We start from the raw sequence: 17,383 nt of genomic DNA on the forward strand, positions 1-17,383 counted from the left end.
TCATCTGAAAAACAGGACACATTAAGCCTATTTAAGCCAATTATTTAGAAATGTATCCGTACAGCATTTTCTTAATGCCTGACCAAATTATTTTTTTTATGTTCATGTCCTCCCATTTCTTTGCTAAAGAAAGCCTTCCTCTAAATATAGCTAAAGCAAAACATTGTGACAAGCAAACCCCATAAGACATGGCCACTACATCAAAGCACTATTTATATATAAAAAATAAATAAAAATCAACCCAACATAAAACACAAGCAAGTCAAATTCTTCATATCCATAATATAACTCATAAATCTGAGGCAGATTTCCCTGATGACAGTTTCAATTTAACAGCTATGTGGCAAATAGTAAATCTTTGTTATGAAGGTAACCGAATAGTTACATTTCAGACGGCAGGTCTTATGGAAATGTAAAACATAGCATTTGCCTACAGGTACAGTTACATTTAAATACTCTGAGTGGGCTGTCATGTAATGGGGACATTTTCCTGGGACTGCTGAATTTTGTACTCACAGTTCCATACAGTGACACATGGAAAGGCACTTCATATGATATTGATCAGTGTTCCAGAGTATCGGATATAGAAAGGCTCTTAATAGAAAATCATGTAACCTTTTTTTTTTTAATTTAAGACCAGGTTTGGTTCTACATCAGAGTGTCAGAGTGACAGAAGGCAACAGTGCTGTAATGGAAATATATTTTTCAAAATGCATTTTCCACTAATTTGTTTTTCTTCTGTCGTCCTTTCCCACTCAACTCTCACCCTCTGTCCACATAGTCAAGACAGCAGTAATACCAATACCACATGCAAAATCCTACCAAAAACACAGACAATTTTGAAGGTGTTTATGAGAAGACCACCCTTCAAAAAAGTAAAAAAAAATAAAATAAATATAAGTATTGAGTAAGTTCATCTCTAAACGATAGATTTATACCAATATTATGATGAGAATACACCTAGGCATTCACAAAAACGATGTAAGAAAGGCCACCAAAACAGGGGGCAACCTTTACAATCAGCAGCCCTAACCTTTAGTCTTGCCTTCTTTAGCCTCTTGTTCTTGCAATGAATTCCTCTGCTGTTGACAAGATCTGCATTTGCTCAACAGTTCTTGCAAAGTTGGAACTAAGGCGCCATTAAGCTGTTTTGGAGTGTGTACCGAAAGGAGAAGAACCAGTGCTCGGAGATCCTGAAATAAAGTAATAGAATACATTAGAGGACCTCAAGCATACAAGGTGACAGACGTTTTGATTGCGTTTTCAGTTTGGCGTTCCATATAGGTGTGCACATTGGAACTTCAAAGTCCCCACCAATTAATGATTCCTTATAGGGTGAATTGTGGGCACATCAAAAAGACTTCTATTTTAAGCCCAAATTAATTGACTTAGAGACTTTTTATTCCAAATTATATACTATTGCAGGCTTAGCGTTAAAATTCACTTTCAGTTCCTCACAATTCAAACTTTGGTGAATAACCCTGTAAATTAATAAAAATTCATACGGTTTCTTCTTGAAAAATGTAAACAGCTTGTCACTACGTATTCAAATCGCTCAAATAATAAAATCTGTTATTAATAAAAAGTCATTCAAAACAGACAAAATGAAGACCATGCACATTTCTCTTACCCCATTTAAAGTGCTGCTTGCTTTGGAAATTTCAACTCTATTGATGAAGTCAGACTCCACATTTTCATACTGATTAATGAGATTTGTTACTATTGTGTTAATGAGGTTCGCGCAGTTGGTTTCAGAGAACACCTGACTTTGAACCTAAAAGAGAAAAAATAATTTAAGCAAGTTTGCCTTTCATTCACTAGGAGTTAACATTCTTGTAACAGGTAGAACGTGATACATGAAGAAAAAGAGGGGCTTGAGGTAATGAGTGGGGAGTGTGTGGGTGAACAAGTGAATCGAGGAAAGGATACGAAGCTTGGTGAAGAGTATCTAAATAAGGAGTGGGCCAAAAATGCAACCTGCATTCACACACAGTCCCACTACATAAAATCTCCACCACATGCACATAAATCCACCCTTGCATTAATACTGATACCCAAAACTAGGGATTGTCTGATATTTCTCCTGAGCCAATGCAGATTATTGGTGGCCTTTCGGCTGATTGTTGAAATGCTGTACATTTAAACCTTTTTAAAAAGCAACAATTTCTGGCGAACAACCATACTAGCAAGACGCACATTACTGCAGCTCTGAGCAAAACAGCACCAAAAAGGCAAAAATACTCAATAAAAACCAGATACCTCCAAAGCCAGAGACTCCCCACCTGTCATGGGACGTAAGAATAAGAAAAGCAAGCCAGATCGACCTCCATCCACGGCCGACATCGGCAATTTACTATGGAGGCCGCACTCCACACAGAAGCCTGTCATGGCGCCGCTATCGTATGCCCCATCATGCACCACCAGTGAGGAATCCTTATACGGTGAGGCGCCCTTTGAGGCTCAGCTCCCTAACAAAGTACAGCACTCACTGCAAAAACAACCGGTTAAGCCTCCGGTCACGGAGGACTCTCTGCGGGGCATGCTTGCTGGACTCCGCCACAACATTGCAGCCGACATCGGGCAGTTCCGGGAGGAGGTAAACGGGTTCTAAGCCCGTCTCCACAATGCAGAGGGCACCACAGCAGTGCACGAGACCCGAATTGCCACCCTGGAGCAGTCCCTAGCCAAACTCCAACACTCACAAGCACGCTCCGATGAACTCATGGCAGTTCTTGAAGATAAGCGGAGATGGAAGAACATCAAAGTCCGCGGCCTACCTGACACTATTGAGGTGGCTGAATTCCCAAACCTCTTCCGCAGATAGCTCACCAAGCTCTTCTCTGCTAAACAAGCAAAGGCTATGACACTGGGCGGATGGCACCGTATAGCGGGACCAGCTACGGAAACACAACGATCAAACAGAGATATAATCATCCGGTTCCAGCAGGGGCAAGATCGCACAGCCTTCATGGCGGCAGTCCGCCACATGTCACCACTACGATTCGAGGAGTACGATCTCACCTTCTACCCGTTTCTCTGCGTCCACTAACACAGACGGCAAGCAAAATACCATACAAATGGGATACACCTCGCTGCCTAATCATTACCCAGGAAACGGGACCAGTTAGAGTCCGGGAAGCCTCTGAAATAAAGAACATCCTGCTCCAATTGGGAGTAACCGCGACAGCCGCTGAGACCGCAACCCAGCCGACATCTACCTCCTGGGACCCAGAGAGGGTCACGCCATTCATACCAGCAGCCCAAAGGGGAAGTTCTGCAACAAAGCCGGTGCGCTGAAGGCGCCGAAGACCTCCCAGCGGCCTACAAACCGCACAGGACTGTTTTTGCTTTTCTGTTTAAACCTGTTACAATGTATGGTTTTGTGCGAGTGACTGAGCCTTAACAATACCTACCAGGCACTCCTCACAATTACAAGGATTTCCCCCTGACAGCCCCCCCACTGTTCCACAATATAATGTCACATGTACAACTACCTCAGCAGTGGGGTCATTAGCTCCCGAAACACACATATAGAGGTCCAGCCTCCAGACCAGCGTACATTTTCCTGGGGGCCCAAGCTACAGGCTACACTAGACCATTCCAAGCAACCTTCTATAACATACACCCTTAACATCTAGGGGCATAGGAAGAAACACTTTACCTTTACCATATACATTCCCATACTAACTACATTAAGACATAATATATAAAAGGTGCAACACTACAGCCACGCGGTTACCTATTTTGTTCATTACCTTGTTTTTTATTGCTGTTGTGGCATGATATGCCGTAATGTTATAACTGCACGTCAAAAATAAAGAATATAAAAAATTAAAAAAACGCAACAATTTCTACACCAATCTGGCACTAACCGAACATGCAGACAGCAGTCACACCACTCCTATCACGCTCAGGTAGCCTGTTCATGGTGTGATTACGCAGATCTCAACATGTACAGTGCTGTTACTGAAAGGCGTGTGTGACAGTAATTAAACTCAAATCACTCTGAGCAAACAGCCCGATACATTACAGTAGATCATTCACGGTCTCACCTCCCCCTGTCTTCAGCTGAGCTACACACGTGGGAATTCAAAGGGAGAGGTGACATTAGGTTGCGACGTGGTGCATCATTGGCTGGGGGCTGGAGTATCCAGAGGTGGAAGGTGGTAGAGGTGAGTAAGTTATCGATAACATCGGCAAATAAGACCGATTACCAGAAATAAGCCGAAGATTGGCTCTAATAATCAGCAGAACTGATAGAACCCTACCCAAAACATAAGCATTAACAGAGAACACCATGCCACCGACATTCCATAACAAAAACAAACAACTAAAAATGCTATTAAACCTGTGATGTGGCAAGGTAGTATAAGGTGTGATAGACTTCAGATTTTGAACTCTCCTACTATTAACTCCTTAAACCACCAACATATAATAAAGATGTGAGATTATTTTTAACACTAGTCCTCCAAACATATACACATCTCCTTATATGACTTGGGAGTGGAGGGGGGACACAACTGGAACATGCTTGACCTCCACTACCGGGACCATAGAAAGCACAAGTTTAAGGAAAATCGCTGGAAATGGTTTAAGCAGTAAGTATTGCAATTAGCATGTTTATCTCCCATGTTAAAATTGGTGCAAGATCCACGGATTACAGGGTACTGTAAAAAGGTACAATAAATTGTAAGAAAAGAAAAAAAAAAGTCACAAGTTTTTAGAAGGAAACCATTTAGTAAGACATCCCAGATGCAAGAGGGAAGTACAGCTAGAAATAAAACACTATGTAAACGTGCTGGTAGTGAGTTAATAACTGAGAAATAGTTTAGACTTAGATACGTGCCAGCTCAATATATAAGAGGCTACAACATAAACTTTGAGCTGGAATGCTTAAATGAAAAATAACATGTCCCGGGAGCCCATACCTGTGTCCACAAGCAGCATGTTAGAGAGTACAACTAAGGACTATAAAACATATACAAAAATGAAAGTGTGTGTGTGTGTGTGTTACCTCAATCTGTATTTCCCTTACATGACTTGATCATGGCTCACCAGTGGGTTGCATACCCACAACAGAGCACACTAGACTTTTATGATAAACGTTGGTGTATCCAAAAAAAAAAAAAAAAAAAACACAATTATATTGACTATTACAGCCACTCAATCCAAAGCACCCAGAATTTGCATCAGAAATAATCTAAGATGAATATGAATACAGGTTAAAGGGACACTATAGACACCTGAACAACTTTAGCTTAATGAAGCAGTTTTGCTGTATAGAACGTGCCCCTGCAGCCTCACTGCTCAATCCTCTGCCATTTAGGAGTTAAATCCCTTTGTTTATGAACCCTAGTCACACCTCCCTGCATGTGACTTGCACAGCCTTCAATAAACACTTCCTGTAAAGAGAACCCTATTTAGGCTTTCTTTATTGCATGTTCTGTTTAATTAAGATTTTCTTATCCCCTGCTATGTTAATAGCTTGCTAGACCCTGCAAGAGCCACCCGTATGTGATTAAAGTTCAATTTTGAGATGATACAACTATTTAAGGTAAATTACATCTGTTTGAAAGTGAAACCAGTTTTTTTTTTCATTTAGGCTCTGTCAATCATAGCCAGGGGAGGTGTGGCTAGGGCTGCATAAACAGAAACAAAGTGATTTAACTCCTAAACGACAGATAATTGAGCAGTGAAATTGCAGGGGAATGATCTATACACTAAAACTGCTTTATTTAGCTAAAGTAATTTAGGTGACTATAGTGTTCCTTTAAGGTATGGAAGAGAAATATACATATTTAAATTGTGCCTATATATATATATATATAAAAATAAAAATAATATATATATATATATATATATATATATATATAATATAAAAATGCGTACCTTCATTAGGAAATGAGTCAGGAACGTGTACACAACATTGTTATTGAGGAAGAGTCTTTCATCCATCAAAATGCATTTGATGTACTCTGCAAAGACTGGATCTTCACACAGCAACTTAATGCAGTTTTTTGCCATCGCAGTCTATATAAAGGAGAATTCAGTGTTATTTACATATTGTTTTTTTGGCAGATTTTAGTCTCACAGATTTTATATTTCATGCCAAATACATCCATAGCTAGAAAGCTGGGCAATATGGTTTTCTGGCAGTTTCACAGGTATATTGCGCCTTTCTATACATATAGGTAGACCTATTTAAGTTCAGTGTTTAACTTTCTGCAATTAAATCCATTTATTCACGATATCACATCCAGTTATTAAGGGTCCAATGCCAACAAGCTGACTGCAGGAAGCATGCATTTATGGGTAAGATGCAAACCTGATCTGATGAGCATTTAGCTCTATGTACCTGTGTTTGGCAGAGTTCAGTCCAGAGTTTTGGAAAGAAGGAAAGATGTAAAGAGAGCCCTTCATACGCAATCAACACACCTGGGGGAATAAAAGAGTATTAGAACTATTCACTAAAATGAACAGAATTTCTAAAGCAAGTCAATATAGACAAACTGAAAAAAACTAAATTCTTCTAGTTGGGCTATTTTGGCCTTAAATTTGAATTTCACTTGGCATTCCTGACCATTCTCACAGTTGTTAATAATGAAGCATGGTAATTAGCGGTGTTGCAAATCAATGGTTAAATATTCCAGTTTGTTCTGGCTGTACACATATGTCTGCTGTCTCCTGTGTTCAAGGTTGCTAGTAGGAAGTAAGACTGGAAAGCCTTGAAGAAACTAACAATCACAGGTTTACCCCACCCCTCCCTTTCTTCTAGTAACAGATGCATACAGCCATTTATACAGGAGGTATTACCAGGTAAGTTTAATAATAAAGAATCAGACAAGAATGCAATTGGATAAGATGCAACCATGAGACTGCAGCCATAATGCATAAAGTTTATCACCTGGAGGTTGGTGTTTCGCCTAAGCTTGTGTAGGGCTGGCCACGGCTCATAAACATGAATGGTTTCAAGATACTGCTTTCCATTGCCAAGTTCAGATCGTCTACGCTATATATTTATGTTCTGTTTTTATAGGTGTGAATCAAAACCATTAGAGAACTGCTGAGCAGTACTTTGTCAGACATTATTAATTTTGGTTGCTGTGCAATAAATATTGTCATGATATACATTTACTGTGATATGCTTTGCCCATTTTACATTGTTGTTTCTTACTGAAATTAGGAGTATGCACAAAAAAGCAGCCCAGTACTTGGGGAAAAAGAAAAAAAATCTGTTATAGAGTAGTTATGTATTACATGAGATATTAATGTTTATGGGCATGTTCTTAAATATTCAGCTGATGATCATGGTCTATCTGTATTTTAGAAAACATGAATATCCCACAATAGTCAATTGATCGCCTTTCAAGATCACTTACTTAGCTTTATCAAGGTTTCTGTAAACTTTTCACAGTTGATTGCAACACGACAGAGGAGATGAATAAAATGGTGATACGAAGACAGGTAGTCTAGCAGCATGCGGTCATACACATCATCTTTACCCTGCAGAGAGGACAGAGGGTGTTAAATGATGATAAAAAAGATAAGCATTCTGCTCACTTTGACACCATAAATATAAGCAGAATGTAAAGCTATACACAACATTTTAACAAGATAGTGCATTGATGTTCAACAGACCTGTATTCATAAAAAGGACATTAACCCCTTAAGGACACATGACGTGTGTGACGTCATGATTCCCTTTTATTCCAGAAGTCTGGTCCTTAAGGGGTTAAAGGAATATTAAGGGCAAGGAATTAAACAATGGTGGTTCAGGGTTTCAGAAAACCTTAACAAAATGACAAGGGAAATTTGACTGACTTGCACATACAGGGATGAGGTTAGTCTGAAAACTTAATTTATTGTGAGCCAAACAACATGGCAGGGAAACACCAGTATTAATGTTAAAAGCTACTAAAATCCACATTTAACATATCTGGCTCCAAATAAAGGACAGGATTATAGCAAATATTCAGTTGTCAGAAAGTGTTTCTGGATCATGGACTATATACACAATATGTCAGATAGTAGTTTTGACAACAGTGAAAGGGATATAGAAACCTAAAATCAGGCATCTCTTTAACCTCTATTACAAGTGAGCAAGAAAAATATGCATTAATGGTCCATCAATGCAACTTAAGCTGCTGAGTGACTGTCTAGCCTATGTATGTATTTTTATTTATATCCAAGTGTACTGAAAGCGGGCAGCTGAAATATATCTAAGCCAACACTGCCACCAAGCACATGGTGATAATGAAATATCTTGCACTGCATGAACCTACCTTGCTGGACTCTACCATTGTGGGTAAGAGGCACATATTGAGCTCTGGGCGAGGTGGACGGATATTGCTCTTTCCTCCTATAAGTTTCATGTTTTCACGACATGGGAAGTAGGGGCCAAATGACACTGGAACAAAACATCAAGTTTATGAAAATGTAAATCACAAATCTATACATACGAAAGACCACAAGGACTTCAGTGACAAGACCACCATCAATGTATTCTAATGCTCAAATTAAATTATAGAGTGCATAACTCATCACAATGAACAGTAAAAATCATTCATTACTAACATGCAGCTGTTTTGACACAACCAAAAACAACAACTCTACTTTAAAGCCATGCTCTGGTTTAGTTTATTTAACAAAAATAGTATGAACAAATTATAATTTTTTTATTTTATTTTATTTTTTTTTTAAATATTGGACTGGTCATTAACCAGGTCTGTAGATATGATAAACTTCAGAGATATAGAATATATATGTGTGTATGTGTGTATGTGTGTATGTGTGTATGTGTGCGTGTGTGCGTGTATGTGTGCGTGTATGTGTGCGTGTATGTGTGCGTGTATGTGTGCATGTGTGCGTGTATGTGTGCGTGTATGTGTGCGTGTATGTGTGCGTGTATGTGTGCGTGTATGTGTGCGTGTATGTGTGCGTGTATGTGTGCGTGTATGTGTGCGTGTATGTGTGCGTGTATGTGTGCGTGTATGTGTGCGTGTATGTGTGTGTATGTGTGTGTATATGTGTGTGTGTGTATGTATGTGTGTGTATGTGTGTGTATGTGTATATGTGTGTATGTGTGTATGTGTGTGTATGTGTGTGTAAATATGTATACACTTACTGCAGAAAACATTTTTGTCATTTTTACTTTTGTCAAATGCACAAATGAAAAGTTTACAATGGAAATACTTTCAAAAATTGTGAACTACACATTTGCAAATAATTTAGCTACCATCTATGTGTCATTACCTTTTATGTTCTATACACAACCGCACAATGCCATTTTTCTGTGACCCTTGCATCTTAAAGAAAGCATGAAAGATCTAGATAACTTACTTGGGATATTACTGTGATGGTATGTACAATGGTTGTGCTGTAAAAACGGGACCAACGTGTGCAGAAAATCATGTGGGCTGAGAAGCACAAGCTCCTTCAGCACATCTAAAAACAAAATAGACAGTGCAGATTAAAATCAAACAATAATAAAAGCTTATACTTGTATACAGTTATACGGAAATAAAAAACATTGAAAAAAACAGTTGGAGTAACAGTATTAACATCAAATAATAAATGGAAAATCCTCATGTTTTCATAGCATATATTAAAGGAACACTATAGTCAGCTAAATTACTTTAGCTAAATAAAGCAGTTTTAGTGTATAGATCATTCCCCTGCAATTTCACTGCTCAATTCACTGTCATTTAGGAGTTAAATCACTTTGTTTCTGTTTATGCAGCCCTAGCCACACCTCCCCTGGCTATGATTGACAGAGCCTGCATTGAGGGGAAAAAAAAAAACTGGTTTCACTTTCAAACAGATGTAATTTACCTTAAATAATTTTATCTCAATCTCTAAATTGAACTTTAATCACATACAGGAGGCTCTTGCAGGGTTTAGCAAGCTATTAACATAACAGGGGATAAGAAAATCTTAATTAAACAGAACTTGCAATAAGGAAAGCCTAAATAGGGCTCTCTTTACAGGAAGTGTTTATGGAAAGCTGTGCAAGTCACATGCAGGGAGGTGTGACTAGGGTTCATAAACAAAGGGATTTAACTCCTAAATGGCAGAGGATTGAGCAGTGAGGCTGCAGGGGCATGTTCTATACACCAAAACTGCTTAATTAAATGGACTTTATAGTCTACATTTAAAAGCAAGAAAGACAGGTCCCCCAACCTTCCTTCTTGCTTTTATATGAACTTCCAGTAAATAATAATTTTCAAAGCTTTTTTATAATAAAAAACTTCCCTCCGTTCCAGCACCAATCTCCCAGCCATGTCGCGCCCCCCTTTTCGTCAAAATGACAAAATCGCGGGGCCCAATAGGACGCTTCTCCTTGAGAAGCGTCATCGCGATGTGGTGCGCATGTGCGACTTCGCGCTGCACCAATCGCGTTCATAGAGCGGCATTGAATGCTGCCCTATGAAGAAACTCCGCACTCAACCGCGCATGTGTGCGGAATGCGCGTTCGCGAGCTGAGCTGTCTGACTTACAGCTCAGCTCGCTTTCTATACCCGCCCCCCTCCTAAGCCAAAATGTGTGTTTGCATAGAAACTCTATATAGAGATCTCTATATATATATAGTGTGTCTATGCAAACACACAAGTAGTAAAAATTAAAGACATACACACACACACACTCTCTCCATCCATCCATATATATATATCCAAATCCACCCACTCCCATCATCCAAATCCACCCACTCCCATCATCCAAATCCACCCACTCCCATCATCCATCCCCATAATCCATCCTCACCCACTCACCCTCAGTCCCCCACCCACACTCACTCACTAAATAAGTGTACTTACTGTTTGAATCCTCCCCTCCTCCTCTTCGGTCTTCAGCCTGTCAGCTCAAGCCACTCCCACAGCAGTGCTGACAGCCTCAGCACACAAAACGCGTTCACAGTGCTTTGTGTGCTGATAGCACGTCTGAAGTATTCACCCATGCGTGAATACGTGAGACGTGAATGAAGCCTTTTTAGGGCTTCTGAACTCGGAAGTCCCTCTGGTGGCCGTCTGATTGACTGCAACAAGAAGTGTTCCAAGCTTTCTCGGAAAATACAGTGCTTACAAGAAAAAGGCTGCAGGGACCTGTAGCACTCACCTGAACAACCTCATTAAGCTGAAGTTGTTCAGGTGACTATAGTGTCCCTTTAAGCTAAAGTTGTTCAGTTGACTATAGAGTCCCTTTAAGAAAGTATTTTAATGACACTACTTATAATGTGATTGATTAATGGATCTCAATATTCATCAGGAATAGCCATCATCTTTTAATCTTCAGGCAAACTGTAAATTAACGCTGTCATACTTCAATGGTGAAATGAAAATACTGGTTGAAAAAGGTACATTGGCTATTCTGTAAATACCTCAAACTAGTTTAAATGGATACTCTAATCCAGGGGTGGGGAACCTTTGGCCCTCCAGATGTGGACTACATCTCCCTTGATGCTTTGCCAGCATTATGGCTGCAAGAGCATTATAGGAAATGTAGTGCAGAACATCTGAAAGGCCAAAGGTTTCCCACCCCTGCTCTTAGCACAGAAGCAACTTTGGCTTAGTGCAGTAGATTGCTTCGGTGCTACCCCTGCAGGTCAAATATGTAACTGATAATTCACATGTGTACAGCAGTGCCATAAGTAACTATTAGGTTGTTCTAAAATCGAGGAAGACCTAAATTTAACATACATTAAATACATCAGCAATCAAATTATGACCCACCTATGCATGCATTTCGTAATTCAGGCGGACTGTACGAATTTAACAATGTTAAGAGTTTATGGGCAAATTCAATCCTTTCTTGCCATTGGATTAGTGCTTGTTTAACATCTGAGGAGGAAAAAAGGGGAGATTTTAGATAAAATTCCAATAAAAACTGCACACTTTCATTAAGTAAAGCATTTTCTACAAAACTATAAAACATGCATATACACCGTTTTAGATATATGATACATTTAAAAAAAATAAATCACTGTGCTTTAATATTGCTATACAAAAATGTAATACAACGACATACTCTGAACATTGTATATCTTATTTGACAGTTCACAGACAGAAGGTAAATAGGCGGATTCCTAACCTTTTCTCTGAAGATAAGGACGTGTAGATTTGAGGACCGATAGAAATATTGACAGTAGCTCCACCAAATCTCCAGTTACATGACAGGCTGTTGCTTCATGATACATCATATGCAACGTGTTAAAAGACTGGAATAATAAAAAGAGCAAAATATGAAATACTAATTACATAGCCAATGATAAGTTCCCTAACTACCAGAAAGGGAGATAAAGAAAGCTACAAGGAGATGTATAAGGCACAATGTCTGAACTATGTGCACCTAACTTTCAACATGTAACTGAATTTTATAAATGATAGAGTTATAATGCAAAGAAGAAGTGTCTTATGTCCCAGTGCACAGTTGATTGAAAACGTGTGATCGAATATAAAATGAAAACAATTATAAAAAATTATTAAATACATCTGCCTTAATAAGCACAACCTGCACTGAAGTGGTCATGTGAGAAATGATTTTCTTACCTGTGCCCAGGTAAATACTTTTATAGCCCGAGTTGGCTTGCACCACCTCAAACAGATTCACAGCTATTTGTATAGGAGCTATTTGTACACTCACGCCCCCCACCCCCTCCCTATTAATAAATTTGATATTTTTGTAATAGCGTGTCTCTGATGTTTTATTGGGACGTACTGAGGGTCCATGGCAGGTTGATGTCTTATACCTGTTGCGGGAGGAACGTTTATGTTAATTTCAGATGCTTGTCCCATGGGAAGAGTACATCCCCTATTGTACTGCCACCATATTAAGGAAAAAGGAATTAACGGTGAGTAAAATTGCAGTTTTTTTTAACATAAGAATCGGCTTACCTCTGTCATTAAAATCAACCCTCTGTTAAATACAACAAGAAGACGGTCTTCATCGGACTCTAACAATATTCTGAAGGCACTGCAGAACAAGCAGAGAAATACAAGATATTGAAAGTTGATCACACATTCTAAGTTTAAATACAACACAAAATACCCAGAATTCCCAGCATAAATTAGAACATATTTTCTGACTACTAGTTACTGGTTACTCTCCCATGAATTAGATAACTGCTGGCAGTGGGAGAGTTCTATTTTAAATTACTTTCATTTTTTTTTGCATATGTTTTATTTACAACTGGGAAGAACAAGATCATAACTACTATTTTATATTGGGATTGCATGGGAAAATTAAATATTATCCTGTTCCTGATTTTAAACAATTTTTTACAATAAACCTCAGAGCTACACAAAGTTACATTCTGCTGACAAATCCAGATGACATTTGGAAAGTTTTAGACAAAGAATAAGTTAAGTAAAGACTGTTGCTCAGAGTTCAGTATATTCATTTTATACTTGCTGAAATCTGTGAATTTCAGGGATCTCTACATATTCATAAAAAATCCTGAAATTGACAGATCCAGTGTAGGTCTGGTGACAACGGGGTGCTGGGAAATTGAGCTTTAGTTACCTCCAGCTGTCCCTGACAGCCGCCACCATATTAAAGCAACAAGTCCTCTTAGGCTCCTGGCATTTCAGGACACTGAATTCTATGGAGGATCCCGCAGGACCCTCCATTGACAAAGCCTGAATCCTACAGCCATCATTTGTGACGGCTGCTGGGACTTGACAAAACTAGGAGGAACTCTTCCTTTTGTCAATCTCAGACATTACCACTAGATAAAGCTTTCTTGCAACCACCTGTAATAGCCATCAGCCATACAAACACCTAAACCAACAAAATAAAGAGAAAAGTACGGTGTGTGATCATATAGTAGACAATGACCCAATAAGTGTAATGAAAAATAATCTCACATAAAAACACAAACTAGAAATGGGACTATAAAAAAAAAACAAAACAAAAAAACAATTCTTATAACTATTTTAAGACAAAAAAAGGATTCAACATTACGTTCAATGCAGATTCTGCATTAGATGCATAGCATTAAGGAGATACTATAGTATAGTGTTAAGAATACAAATCTGTATTTTTAACACTACAGGGCCCCTCTGGTCCCCCGCTCCTTTGCAGCCAGTACTACAACCCAAAACCAGAGCCTGCTCTACATGATCACACTGAATCAGACTCCCTCTATTCTCCCCCTGTCAGGAGGTTTCAAGGAGAAGAGGAGATCTTCCAACAGCATATGTGTAAACCTCAGGCACATTTAATGAAATGTTGAGTGTGGAACACATCAGAAGAAGCAGGTACATTTGAAATAATGTCATATTTACCTGCTTTGTTCAGTCTGCAGAGTGAGGGAAAAAGCTTTTGTATGAGAGTTTTCTAAAAGTGATGCATATCCCTGTGTACATCTATTATCCTACAACATGTGTACCTTATTAACGTCGTCCAGCAGGACCGGCCATCCAAACAACGCAAGTAGCAGCTGATGGTAGTTTTCTTAAATTGTTTGATATCTTCCAGTTCTTCTTCCCTCATGTCTGGTCTCTGAGCTACAAAGAGCTGCATGAGGTTAAACAGCTCTTCCACAGCCTGCGCATAAAAGTTTTTTATTTTTTTAAATAAAAAAATATATAAATAATAAATATAGCATAAGGTTAAATAGAGGTCTTCCACTGCCTGCACAAAAAAATGTGTAGCAAGAGGCTTTGACCTATTCAAACTACCTGTAGCAATTATTCATTATCCTCTCCACCAAATCCCTCATTGCCTCTAACTGGTGTAACCCATCTCCCTCCCATTCTCGTTGATTGAGTTTATAGAGCTGGATATTCCCATCAAATGGTTACTATGACAGATATTTCACATGATATAAAGTTAAGGCACTCAGAAACTCTTTGCCAATTACCAAAATTGAGACATCTGAGATTGACAAATGTTTAGCATACCCAAATTCAATTGCATTTAAAAAAAAAAAGTGAAAGTGGAGCTGCACACAACCTTTCAATTACTTTCACATTTCCCTTCATTGAGGCATATATCGACAAACTAGAGGAAGCAGCTCTTCCCTGGCCAGCATGTAAACACAAACTGTGTGAGTTAAAAATCTCCCTGGCCTACAAAACACACACACACACACACACACACACACAACAGCTCTTCCTCAACACATGTAAAAACACAGCTAAAACACCAAGGTTAAATAGTCTCAAAGCCTGTACAAAACAAATGTAGTATGAGATTTAATTCTTCAATGGCCTGCACACAAAAAAAACAAAAAAAACAAAAACACAGAGTGCAGCTGCAGTCTGATTACTATAAGACCTAGTCTTGCTTTGGTTTAATGGGATAAATAATGATAATACAGAAAAGTTAGGAGAAGGGTGTAGGTAAATAAAAAATAAGTAACAGCAAGAAAGAAAGATAATTGAGCGTCACATTCACAATAAAAGCTGTACTCAAAATTATACTTTAAAGGGACACTATAGTCACCTGAACAACTTTAGCTTAATGAAGCAGTTTAGGTGTATAGGACATGCCCCTGCAGCCTCACTGCTCAATCCTCTGCCATTTAGGAGTTAAATCCCTTTGTTTCTGAACCCTAGTCACACCTCTCTGCATGTGACTTGCACAGCCTTCCATAAACACTTCCTGTAAAGAGAGCCCTATTTAGGCTTTCCTTATTGCAAGTTCTGTTTAATTAAGATTTTCTTATCCCCTGCTATGTAAATAGCTTGCTAGACCCTGCAAGAGCCTCCTGTATGTGATTAAAGTTCAATTTTGAGATTGAGATACAATTATTTAAGGTAAATTACATCTGTTTGAAAGTGAAACCAGTTTTTTTTTTTCATGCAGGCTCTGTCAATCATAGCCAGGGGAGGTGTGGCTAGGGCTGCATAAACAGAAACACAGTGATTTAACTCCTAAATGACAGTGAATTGAGCAGTGAAATTGCAGGGGAATGAGCTATATACTAAAACTGCTTTATTTAGCTAAAGTAATTTAGGTGACTATAGTGTTCCTTTAACTTGTCACAAAAGCAAACAAAGCTAGAAAAATTTTTCTTAATGAATATAATTATGGCAAATAAAAATATAATCTGGCCCTTTTCTCATACCGCAGGGTATTGGCTGGCGTGTGGTGTGAGGTTCTTAAAGGCCCACTGAATATTTTGGTGTGAGGCAAGCTGACGGGTAAAGGCAGGAGACTGCTCGCAGCACATGCGAAGGATCCCATAATACGCTGGAAGCATTCCACGGTTGAAGAGAACTACGTCTTGGTCATCATGATCTGCCAGGATGTAGTTAAAGGCGATATTTTTGGTAACCACCGGGTTCTGAACAATAAGGCGCACATTCTCTGGGCAGTCAACACAGACATTGTACCAAAAGGACAGCAGTGATTGCTTGTTGTGGTTTGTGGCTATGGCCGGTTCAGACAATTTAGGTTGGAACAAGTTCCACAAATCCATAAAATAGGTGGAAAACATAAGCTTCTCAGTTTTTGAAATCAAACAGTACGTCATGAAGCTAAAATAGGGTACCAGCTTGGTGGTACCATGCACAGCAGCATCAACATATAATTTGGCTCTTGAAAGGAGTCCCAGGAGAACATTGTACACTTGATGGAGTACCACAGTTGTGTCTGGACTAAGAGGCAGGTCTCTTGTGGGAATGTGAAGAGAGCGTGAGGAACGGAACATCTGACGGAATGAGTTACTTGGAATCAAAGAAACCAGAAGATAGGCAGCAGCTGTGTAAATAGATCAAACATACAGCGATAAAAATATAGTAACATTTATTTCATTAACACAATTGCATGGATATTTTCTGCAAGCAAGGCGCCAAATAAAACTAAGTAACCAAAATTTACAATAAAATAAGCAATTATGATAACCAGCAGATCTCCGAGAAGCCTGAAAAGGCATGTATATAACCCCTTGGGATACTGACTTTGGCTCCAAGCATTACAGATATAAGCACCCACAATTCTGTGGCATACACATGCATCAGGTGTGGAACAGTTTCTAGGTGGAACACAGCAGTTCTACTACAAGCACAATTATATACAATACACCGACCAGGTCCTCTTTGACTTCATCACCAGATTTAAAATTTTAGGAAGATTATGAAAGATAAACACTTTAGATGCATTCTGTTAAACTCACTAGAACAGCACAGAACATAAAACAATGAGGACTTACATGTTCTCACTCTCGGATAGTTGTGCGCCAAAAGGAAACGCTCCACCCAGTTTTCCATGTTCTGCAAAACCCAGCTATGCGCCAGCTTGTTGCGTGGAGTCTGAACAGCCAACCAATCCAGGCACTGAGACGGATTATATTCTATCACCTGATGTACATGGAAAAACATGCAGAAAGATGTATTAAAGTTGCTCAGAGACTTACTAAAAACCCCATATCTCCTGAATCGTG

The 17,383-nt window shown here is 39.0% G+C and overlaps 1 protein-coding gene across 1 annotated transcript in view; it reads right to left on the reverse strand.

Moving 5' to 3' along the window:
- The window catches only part of USP34 (ubiquitin specific peptidase 34), a 132,457-nt gene that overhangs the window by 1,226 nt on the left and 113,848 nt on the right, over window positions 1–17,383 (reverse strand). Inside the window, exons 66-79 of the mRNA XM_063443750.1 lie at window positions 17,153–17,300; window positions 16,067–16,701; window positions 14,384–14,541; window positions 12,888–12,966; window positions 12,085–12,211; window positions 11,727–11,834; window positions 9,340–9,444; window positions 8,283–8,407; window positions 7,380–7,503; window positions 6,356–6,435; window positions 5,890–6,030; window positions 1,631–1,774; window positions 1,034–1,193; window positions 1–4 (exon numbers count right to left, since the gene is read on the reverse strand). The exon at window positions 1–4 is cut by the window's left edge and continues 1,226 nt beyond it. Of these exons, the coding sequence (XP_063299820.1) occupies window positions 1–4; window positions 1,034–1,193; window positions 1,631–1,774; window positions 5,890–6,030; window positions 6,356–6,435; window positions 7,380–7,503; window positions 8,283–8,407; window positions 9,340–9,444; window positions 11,727–11,834; window positions 12,085–12,211; window positions 12,888–12,966; window positions 14,384–14,541; window positions 16,067–16,701; window positions 17,153–17,300 (2,138 nt within the window). The remainder of the gene's footprint in view (window positions 5–1,033; window positions 1,194–1,630; window positions 1,775–5,889; window positions 6,031–6,355; window positions 6,436–7,379; window positions 7,504–8,282; window positions 8,408–9,339; window positions 9,445–11,726; window positions 11,835–12,084; window positions 12,212–12,887; window positions 12,967–14,383; window positions 14,542–16,066; window positions 16,702–17,152; window positions 17,301–17,383) is intronic.

This window comes from Pelobates fuscus, chromosome 2 (assembly GCF_036172605.1).
Source record: "Pelobates fuscus isolate aPelFus1 chromosome 2, aPelFus1.pri, whole genome shotgun sequence".
In the NCBI taxonomy this organism is placed as follows: Eukaryota; Metazoa; Chordata; class Amphibia; order Anura; family Pelobatidae; genus Pelobates; species Pelobates fuscus.